The sequence below is a fragment of the Cervus canadensis genome, chromosome 12 (genome assembly GCF_019320065.1).
Source record: "Cervus canadensis isolate Bull #8, Minnesota chromosome 12, ASM1932006v1, whole genome shotgun sequence".
NCBI classification, from domain to species: Eukaryota; Metazoa; Chordata; class Mammalia; order Artiodactyla; family Cervidae; genus Cervus; species Cervus canadensis.
The window spans coordinates 76,263,402-76,274,118 of NC_057397.1; the positions used below are offsets into that span (position 1 = coordinate 76,263,402).

Sequence of the window (10,717 nt, forward strand, 5' to 3'; positions counted from 1 at the left end):
TAGAATATAACCTTAGAATTATAGTGGAAAAAAGAATTGGAGAATCCTTTGGACTTCATTTGAGTAGAACTCTTGTTGTTTAATCGCTAAGTCGTGTCCTGTTGTTTAATCGCTAAGTCGTGTCCAACTGTTTGCAACCCCATGGACTGTGGCCCCAGGCTCCTCTGTCCAGGGGATTTCCTAGGCAAGAATATTGGAATGGATTGTCATTTCCTTCTCCAGGGGATCTTTCTTACTGTCTCCTGTATTGCAGACGAGTTCTTTATTGCTGAGCCACTGGGAAAGCCCAGTCATACTTTAAGGATTCACAGCTTTAACACACACACAGAGCTAGCTGTCTCAGTCCCAAATTACTTTTTAGAAACAGGAATGTTGTATAACAAGGAAGTTCAGTTTTTTAATAATATCATATTATTTCATTATTTTGAAATTTTTGGTAATTCATAAATGGAATGGTCAGAATTCTTTCTCTTGAACTCTCTAGAGAAAATATTTAAGTAAATTATTATAATAAACATAATTGTAAGAAAAATCTTTTAATTTGTAATTACTTTAGAATCATCTCCTGAAGAGGAAACAATGATATATAAATTAAAAATTGTATTTCTTCATAACAAGATAGTGAAAGTAATACTATGCCTGTTCACCATTTAAGTTGATCTCTTGTACCATTATTCAGATTTATGTTTTGTGTCATATAGACTATGTAACAAATTCAGAATCTCTATTCATAGGATCTTAGAAATAACCTAAAATCTTTGTCTCTTCTATCCATTTTATATTTGTATTTTGTTACTTGTGTGAAAACACATAAGCCATCTTACTCATTTTCTTGCTTATCAGAAGAACCAACTTGCTTAAAACACCATAGCTTCGGAATAACTTTTGTTCTCTGCTGTCTTTTGTAAACTTATTTGTACCCCAGCTATTTTTTTTTTTTTTCCTTTGAAAGCCTTGCAGTGAGAGACTTTCTTTGTCTGGATGATCCACCAGGTCCATTTGATAGCTTAGAAGAAAGCAGGGTAAGTGCTGTATTATATATCACATGAAAAGAGGAACAAATAATACCATACAGTAACTACATTGTTTCTTGAATGGAATAGCAAACAGCAAAATTATAATTTCAGACTGGTAGTTTTGCACAGAAAGCTTTTAATGTTTGAGTCAAAGCTTTCTTTCATTGAAATACATGGACCTAATTCAGTGAAAAAAGTAAAATTTCGTACATATCATATAGTCAGTGAAGCTCTAAAATTAAATCCTACGTTTATTCTCTGTGTTTTTACCATTTCTGAAAGCAAAAAAAAAATTACTTGGAAATTTATTTTACATTCAAAAGTAATATGTGTATGTTGAATTTTCTTCCATCCAAGTATCAGAGTAAGGAAACTAAATTTTTTAAAATCAAATTTAAAAAACTAATCTCAGAAGTCGAAGTTACTGTCTTGTTACCAGTTCAGCTCAAGCTTGATGCTACTCAGATTACGCTAATTGACGTCTAAAGTGGCCTGTTTCTTGAAGAAATTGGCTAGATTCACAGATTTGGTAATAATAGGTTAGCTAGGATTTTATGCAAGTTTTTCCCCAAATGTTTAATGACTTTTAAGTGGAACAGATTTAATTGTTAATGTTTTCAGTTAAACTGAGTCAGTTCTTTGTGTTAGAAGAATGCCATAGCTTTTTTTTAAAAACAACTTTATTGAAGTAAAATTTTCATCCATAAAATTTGTTATTTGCTATTTCATTTAAATGTACAATTTAATAACTTTTAGTAAATTTGTAGAGCTGTGCCTTCATTAACATACTCCAATTTTAGAAATTTCCACGACCTCAAAAAAAATTCTACAAGCCATTTTGCAGTCATTCCCCAGTGCCAGCCTCAGATGACTCCTGTTCTGCTCTCAGTCTCTGCGAATTTCTTTTCTGGCTATTTCATATAGGTAGAATTGTATCGTGTGTATACAGTACTTCCCCAGTGGCTCACTGGTAAAGAATCTGCTTGCAATGCAAGAGACACAGGTTTGATCCCTAAATGGGGAAGATCCTCTGGAGGAGGGCATAGCAACCCATTCCAGTATTCTTGCTTGGAGAATCCCATGGACAGAGGAGCCTGGCAGCCACAGTCCACAGGGTTACAAAGAATTGGACACTACTGAAGCAACTTAGCACACACGTGTGTATATAAATATGTGTCAGTTCAGTTCAGTCGCTCAGTCGTGTCTGACTCTGCAACCCCCTGGACTGCAGCACGCCAGGCTTCCCTGTCCATCACCAACTCATGTGCGTGTAAAATGTATATGTGTCTATATAAGTACATAAATACATATATAAATACATAGTACATAAATACATATGTACAGTATGCATAGCCTATTAAAAAACAGATCATTAAATCTACCATAATCTTTTTGAGCATCACCCATGTTATGTGTGCTAATGATGTGCTCAGTCTCTCAGTCATGTCCGACTCTTTGCGACCCCATGGACTGTGTAGCCCACCAGGCTCCTCTGTCCATGGGATTTTTCAGGCAGAAATACTGGAGCAGGTAGCCATTTTCTACTCCAGGGATCTTCCCAACCCAGGGATTGAACCCAGGTCTCTTGCATCTCCTGCATTGGCAGGCAAGTTCTTTACCACTAGTACCACCTGGGAAGCCCATCCATGTAACAGTCTCAGTGTTTCGTTACTTTTTGTTACTGAATGGTTTTCCATTGTATACATATACCACCTTTTGTTTATCCAGTCACCAGCTGAGAGATATTTGGATTATTTCCAGCTTTGTACTGTTATGAATAATGCAGCTTTGAACAATTTCAAAATTGAACAATTTCAAAACATATGTGGACATATGTTTTCTTTTCTCTTAGGTTGGTTCCTGAGAGTACAATATCTGGTTATATGGCAAATTATGTTTGCCATATAACCAAACATTTATGTTAGCTTTTTTTAAAAAGCAGAATTTTCTCAAGTGACTATATCATTTTATGTTCCCACTTGTCGTGTATTAGAGTTCCAGTTTCTCCAGATTCTCACAGGCATTAGATATTTATCTGTCTTTTGGATTATAGCCTTTCTTGTAGATATGTCATGGTATTTCATTAAACTTTTAATTTTATTTCCATAATGATTTTCATGTTAATCGCTTTTTCATGTGCTTTTTATGCCATTTGTATGTTTTCCTTGATGAATCAAAGCTTTTTGCTTATTTTTTTAGTTGGATTGTTTGTCTTACTGAGTAGTGAGAATTCTTTAAATACAAGTCCTTTATCAAATACGTGTTTTGCGTATATTTTCTCATAGTCTGTATGTCTCTTTTTATCTTCTTAATGGTATATTTTGAAGTCCTAATGTTTTTAATTATTAAATTCATTTTATCACTTTTCTATTTTGGCTTATGCTTTTGGTATTGTATCACAAGAACTCTGCCTAACATATGACCACAAGTATTTTCTCCTAATTTTTTTTCTAGAAGCTTTATAGTTTTAACTCTTACATCCATCCTGAGCTAATTTTGTATAAGGTTTGAAGTAATGATCTTGAGTTTCTATAAATATTTAATTGTCAGTGCCCTGTGTTGAGTTATATTGGCACCTTTATCAAAAGTCAAGTGAATGTAAGAACGGGGGTTCACTTCTGGACCCTCTTCTTTCATTGATCTCATTAGTTATCCTTACGCTGCCAGTACTGCACAGTAGAAATGAGTAAATGACAGACACATACGAGATGTTAGGGAGGAGGAGAAGAGGGAAGTGGAAAAGACTTGGCTGCCTGGGTCACAGAAAGCAGCAAAATGCGGTGATCTAAGAGGCCTGCCTGGTGGATTTGGTGATTACGGATTAGGAGATAGAGCAGATGTTCCCTTGGGAGTGCATTCTAACCTACTGTTGCTCCATCCAATTGAAGAGGACCAATAGGCATATGAATGACAACTATGTACTCAGGAAAGGTCTGGGCTGGAGATTAGCGGAAAAAAAAAAATGGAAGTTGATAGCAAATAGCATAGGTTATAGTTGAAGTGGTAACAGTAATGCCCAAGGACATCATATAGAGCAAGAGAATATATAATCAAGGACAAAACTGTGAATGCCCATGTGTAAAGAACAAGTAAAAATCTCACTGTAAAGTTAGGGGAACTGCAGGGTTTCACAGATGCCAATAATTTTTTTTTTTTTTTTTTTTACTTACTTTTTAAGTGTAGTGACATGCTGTGTAGTTGAGAAAAGCAGCATTTTGGATTTGACAGTTAGAAGTCATTATTAGCATTTGCCTGGGTATAGTTAATATAGAAAAAAGAGTAAAACTATTAGTGAACTTAGCCATGGATAGGGATGGGAGGGAGGGGATAAATTTGAATGATAAAAAGTTTTTCTGTGGAAATCTTTTTTTATTTTATTTCAGTAGTTTAACTTCCTGGTATAAAGGGTAAAATGTCCTTGCATGAATATAGTTAAAGGAGAAGCAAGGGGAAATAATATTGAGGGTACTATGAAGGAAATTCTGATTATCAGATATGTCTTATGAGCTAACACAAATGGAGTCAATAACCACAGTTGGTTTCTGTTTTGTTTTTTCAGTATAATCATCTCAGACTGGGCAAAAGCAGACGGAGGAGAATAGAAACTAAAACAGTGGTTATTAGTAATTTTTTCCCAGTTGTACACTGGAGACATATCACGTATGAATTTCTGGCACTCTGACTTACTATTTAATAATTTTCAGGAAAAGGGACTTGTATTTATTTAAGATTTCCTCAGTAAGTGAGATCTAAGGTAGCAGAGACCTAAAAAGATGAGAGTGGAGAACAAATCACCTGGGTTGTATCCATATTGTTTTGATTATCTGTGTTCGTGAACTCTTCAGTTACACTCTAGAGAGTGTACTGCATAAGTAGTTAATGTTATTCTCTTTCTGCATGTGGTTTTTATTTGCTGTTTGTTTTTAAGGCTTTCTGTGAAACTTTAGAAGAGACAAACTACCGTTTTCAAAAAGAACTACTTGAAAAACAAAAAGAGTTGGAATCACTGAAGAAGCTGCTCAGTGAGAAGCAGCTTCTTATAGACGCTCTAGAAAACAGAGTCAGGTATGTGCTGTGGGCTGTGCTTTCAGTCCAAGTTTAGCTCAGTACTCTGTACTAAATACCTTCTGTCCATTAATATAACTTAGGAAATTTCTGACTCCAGAAGTCTTAGACTCATGGTGTACATCCTCATAGATGGGGAGAATTGTTGTCTGATTATTTAGAAGACTGAAGATTTGAAGGGTAGGAAATACCAGGAAAATAAAGCTGTAGCTGTTCACCAAGGCAAACATTATTTATTTTAACCTATTTAAATGATATGTTTGTTTCTAGTCATTTATACCAACTTTTCACATATTGATACTTCTAGTTTGCCTTCTTGTCAGCATATATCAAATTGATGTTAAAATCATTTTAAATTAATCATAAGTACTGATATCACTGTTGACACTTAGAGTCAGCAATTTATTAAGTATATGACTCCACTTAGAGCAGCTAAAAGCTGCTAAAGCTACATGCATCGACAACAATAAATACATACCTATTTTATTCATAGAAAACAACTTATTACTGTACTTTACTGCTAGGACACTATCTTTGAAACCTGAAGAATCCCTGCTCACATCAGGAACAGAAGCTAGACAGATCCTAAAGGTGGAGCCCTCTGCGCTTGAGGTTGATCAAGGTGTCCTGGATGAAGAATCTAGGTATGTAATGTTTGGTTTACTGTGGCCTAATCATCTGAGTAATTGGCGGGAAATAGTCATGCTCTATGGAGTATGTTTTTATGAATTCAGTATCATTGTATCATGAATCTGATGAGCAAACACAGGGAAACTCTACATATTCTAGACTGTCCCTAAAAGTGAGTCTTTGGCATCCAGGCTGTACATTTTATTACTCATTTTGAAGATATGTCTGAGTTAACAGGGGTGTGACTCAGTTAATTCACTAATTTTGTAACCTTGACAAATCACTTTAATCTCTCTCAGCGTCAGTCTTCTCCATGCAAAAAGTGGGACACTGTAACAGCATCTACCCTGTCTACATAATAGGAGTGATGGATAGATAGTATATTTGAACACACACAGAATTTTTATTGCATATAAGTCCAAGGTCATCATTAATACTTCAGAGATGGTCATTAAGCTATAATTATGAGAACAAATTTTATGTTGGTAAAGGTCATTACAAACTAGATTTTTATTGAAAAACAGTAGTTCAGAAAGCTAAAAGAGTTAAAAATCATCCCCAAAGGTGTTACCTGGCAATGATAACTTTAATAAATTTCTGATTGAATATTTAGATATTCTTTTTTATTGAGTATTTTTCCATTAAATATTCTTTACATGAGCTAAAAAAAAATTATAAGGTAATAGGTGAAGTAGTGTGCATCTTGTCTCTTCATTGTGTTTCTCTTTTTTTGCAGAGCTGATAATAAGCAATACTCAAGTTTTAGTGAACCTAAAAATTCCATATCAGACATAGAAGTAGCAGAAGTGGCATATAATGCAGAAGACTAATGCAACTCCAGCGGTTCCTTCCATTTTTACGTTCCTGTGAATTTAGAATAGAGTGACAAATATTTAAAAAGAAGAAAAAGAGACTGAAGCATCGACATTAAACTGCCAGATTGCACGTGTATAAAGTTTACATAAAGGAAAATTTAAGTTATTGGTGTAGGAAATATATTCACTGTTGCTTTAAATTGTCTTTTAGACAAACTTTGTATTTAATACACTAAAAAAAATCTAGTTAAGACTTCTGTCATCAAGGCCCACATCCTTAAATACTGTACATAAATTATTTTGGTACTTTGCCAATATATTGATCCAGACTAACATGGGTGAGCACGCTTTGTGTGTATGTGTTTAAATCACCAGTTGTATTAGTTAAGTGGACATAAATTGCATGTTGCTATCTGTTGAATATATACTTCCTTGTGTCTCTGACCTGATATATTTTTATTAATGGTTTATTTAAATGAGTGGTAAAGATGAGTTTTAAATATTGACATGTTTATCATCTCTAAATGAAAGTTGCTTATTTGGAATGTTACTATTTACAAGAAGAAGAAAACTTTCTAATACCAAAGCAAAACTCTGAAAGAGCTGTAATAACATAGCTAAAGTGATAAAATAGCTTTGATTTGAAAAGCAAATTCATTAATATCCAAATACTATAATAAGTGTACCAGTGTATTATATGTTGCACTTATTTATTTTCCATGTAATCTTTATCTTAAACCTCTACCTATAGAATTAATGGGTTTGCCTTTTTCAGAACACTACCTCTTTTAGCTAATCAGGGCATACTCTTTTGAAAACACAGATTCTAAGCAAATAGGCAGTTATACAGAAAAATAAAAGAGAAAAAGCCATATATCCTGCAGAGTTCCTATATCAACTCCTGGCTTTGCGTTTTTATTTCTGTATATGTAAATATGTTGCTATAATGTATTGATGCTGATTTTCTTAATATATTTAGCTAAGTGATGCACTTTATGATAATTAAACTCCTTTGTGCCAAGTTTAATTGGTGAATTTCTTTAGTAACTGGAGTTAGGAAAAAGAATTGTATAGTGCCTTCACTATTTCACCTTTTACAAAGTCTCCTAGAGTCCTGTGAGTCTGCTTTATGAAAAAGATGTTTATTTCAGCTTTGCATATAGTTGTTGAAAGTGCCTTGTTTCATTTTATAGTATGAAGTTACTCATTTTATTTTTTGTTTCTACTGTTTTGCATATTGTTGTTAATAAGCATGGTAATCATTCTAGCATTTTGAAATTCCAGTTGGTTTATTGAACTGCATATGCTTTCTAAAAACTGAAGGAAACTTACTGGGGAATTAGAATAACAATCTCCATTTTTTCCCTCCTCTAAAATTTATCAGTGTCTTGATATACAGCATATTAAGATGTGATTGTTTAAAATTCATCTGACATAGATAAACAGATACAATGGCTGTTGTTAGTCTTTGACCTAAAAAGGAGACTGCTTTTTACCAAAGTACCAAAACTTTTTTAAAGTTTTCATCAAAATGGACAGGTATGCTTTATCTCAGAATATTTTCAACAAATTTTATTAGAAATATGTTTGCTATCCTGGGAAACAAAGAGTATAATAAAATGATCTACTGTTCATTTCAAAATGTTTAAAAAGGCTTAAAGAGAACAATCATTTAAATTAATATCATTTTTAGTCTAATAAAACATGATAATAAATTCCAGGTATTATAGTGCTACATATATGTCTGTTTTAAAGTGAACCATACACTTTCAAAATCTGGCCTTTCAGAAGATTGTATTTAAAACTTAAATGGGTGAAGAAAAACTCTTGTTAATTAGAGAAATCACTATTATTTATATATATTTAGAATTTAATTTTTTTTACTTTTATGATGCATTTTTTCCCAGTATTATATTCATTTAATAAATTATTTTTTCAGTAAATAGTAGCTGTCTTGTCAGATCATGAATGCCATTTTCCCCTCCAGTTTCTGTGTTCTTGTTGTCCCTTACAATTATTGTAAACTGAATTGTAATGGACTGTAGTGACTAACCCAACTGGTATTTGCAGTCCTCTTCTTCGCCACCTCCAAAGTAAGAATTGGGGAAGCTTGTTTTCTCAGCTCCCCTTGCAGCCAGGTTTGAGCCTGTGACATATATAGTCAGTGACACAAATGGACATTTTCTGGTTAGCTGCATCTGCTGCATTTCACAGATGGGGACTGAGTCTATGATTTTCTTTTTAAGTTTATATTACTGATCATTTTAAGTCTCTGAATAGGTGCAGTGCACTTCAAATGTAACCAATATTAGTAAAAAATTTGAACATAACTGAAAGAGAAAACATTCTGTGAATAGTTTTTTAACCTTTTGAAAATTAAGTCTATGTATAAGAAATACAACCATAAAATTCAGCATTTAGAATGTGTTCTATCTACTAAACTTAGATTAGCCATTTAAAGCACATGTATTTAGAAAACCATGGTTGATCCACAAATGTTTATTTAAAGGAAGAAAACATGGTCCTGAGATAAATCATGTAGTTTACTGCACATGCCTGTGAGATTAGAAGGGAACAGTGGCCTCAGGTCTAAGAACAATTAGTCTGGTTTTGAAATGGGTTTTTATTACTTCCAGTGATATTAAAACAAGTTTGTATTCCCAACTAGTAAAGAAAGGAATCTAAATTTTCTGGGAGATTTTCAAAGAGCTACGTATTTGGTCCACATTTTGATTCTTCATAGAAGTAGCTTTGTTCCGTTGCTGTTTGTTTCTATGCTGTTGGCTTGTACTGGCAAAAATGGTCATCAAAACTTGTAATTTCAATACATGTGTGTTTAAAACTGATGTCTTCTCTGTCACATTGTGTACCCTTTATGAGAACTCATGGGAGAAAATTCTCCTAGGTCTCAGTTCCAGTAAACCTGTGCTTCTCCTGAACAAGTGATTTGTTTTTATCTTAAAGATTGTATTACTGTCTTGTCTTGTTTTCTGGGCAGCTCTAAGCCAAATTGTGGTTCACCTATAGCTACTGTATAGAACCTTATGAGTTACGCTTTTGTGTAGTAAATATGTTGTTTTCCTCTCATTTTCTCTTAACTCCAGTTTTCTTCACTATTTAACTTACTCAATTAGAGCAGATGTATTTTTGTTCCAGTAAAGTCTCAGATCTGAATATTTTAGACTACGTTAGATAAGAACTTGCCATAGCCTGCACTGAAACAATTACTGCACCCTTAAGTGATGCCAGTAACTACACAGATTACTTTAAAAGGTGCCGTTAAGCAAAATCAGTAAACACGAGGGCAAATTTAGAAATGCTATCTATTGATAGCTATTGGTAGCTTCTTGGCCAGAGCACAATATTAGTAAACTCAAGTTATGATTTTAACCGTTGCCTCAGAGCAGATGCTACTTACCGTTTTGATATTTATCACTGACAGAAAAGTGATAAATATCAGAAAGTGACAAAAGTGATCTTTTCCATAAGATGTTACAGAAAAACCTGAACGAAATTTTTGGCCAACCCAATAGAACAGTGTTCTGTTATCTCCAGATAAAACAAATAATTAAAAATACAGCCAATGTATACTCAGTAGATGAAAGGTAGCATTTTAGATACAGGGAAGATTAGGTATAGACTTCACATGTCCTAGTGTAATGTTTGCAAATCAGCTAATTGTACTCAGAGTTACTAATGTTAGTACCTGAAATCCTTTGCTGCAGTATGAAATACAAAACCCATCTTGGGGTGATTAAGCTCATGAGCGGAGAAGTCAAGAATGACCTGATCCGCCAGTCTAGTTTTCCAGTTCCCTATATAACAAACATGTAATGACTAACCCAACAGGTATTTCCATTTCTCTTCTTCGCCACCTCCAAAATAAGAATTGGAGAAACTTGTCTCACCACCCCTTGCAGCTGTTTGAGCCTGTGACACATACAGTCAGTGACACACATGGGCATTTGCTGGTAGCTTCTGGGAGATGCCTCGCTTTTCTTGTAAGAAGGTAAATGTGTTACCGACCTCGCCTCTCCAGCTTCCTCCTGTTTTGACCTCAGGTGCTATCCAGAGGTATCACAAAAACCACGTTGCAAACAAGGTGTGTGAGAAGCGTGGGGGAAGAGGAAGAGAATCACAGAGACTCCAGCTACTTATCAATCCACCCTGAGTTGTAACTTTTTGTTAATT

The 10,717-nt window shown here is 34.2% G+C and overlaps 1 protein-coding gene across 1 annotated transcript in view; it reads left to right on the forward strand.

Annotated features, from left to right (window-relative positions):
• SNX16 (sorting nexin 16) overlaps positions 1 to 9,468 on the forward strand; it is a 34,059-nt gene extending 24,591 nt beyond the window's left edge. The window contains exons 5-8 of the mRNA XM_043483554.1: positions 953 to 1,022; positions 4,945 to 5,081; positions 5,606 to 5,725; positions 6,448 to 9,468. Coding sequence (XP_043339489.1) covers positions 953 to 1,022; positions 4,945 to 5,081; positions 5,606 to 5,725; positions 6,448 to 6,541 — 421 coding nt within the window. The 3' untranslated portion in view covers positions 6,542 to 9,468. The remainder of the gene's footprint in view (positions 1 to 952; positions 1,023 to 4,944; positions 5,082 to 5,605; positions 5,726 to 6,447) is intronic.
• Positions 9,469 to 10,717: the final 1,249 nt, after the last annotated feature.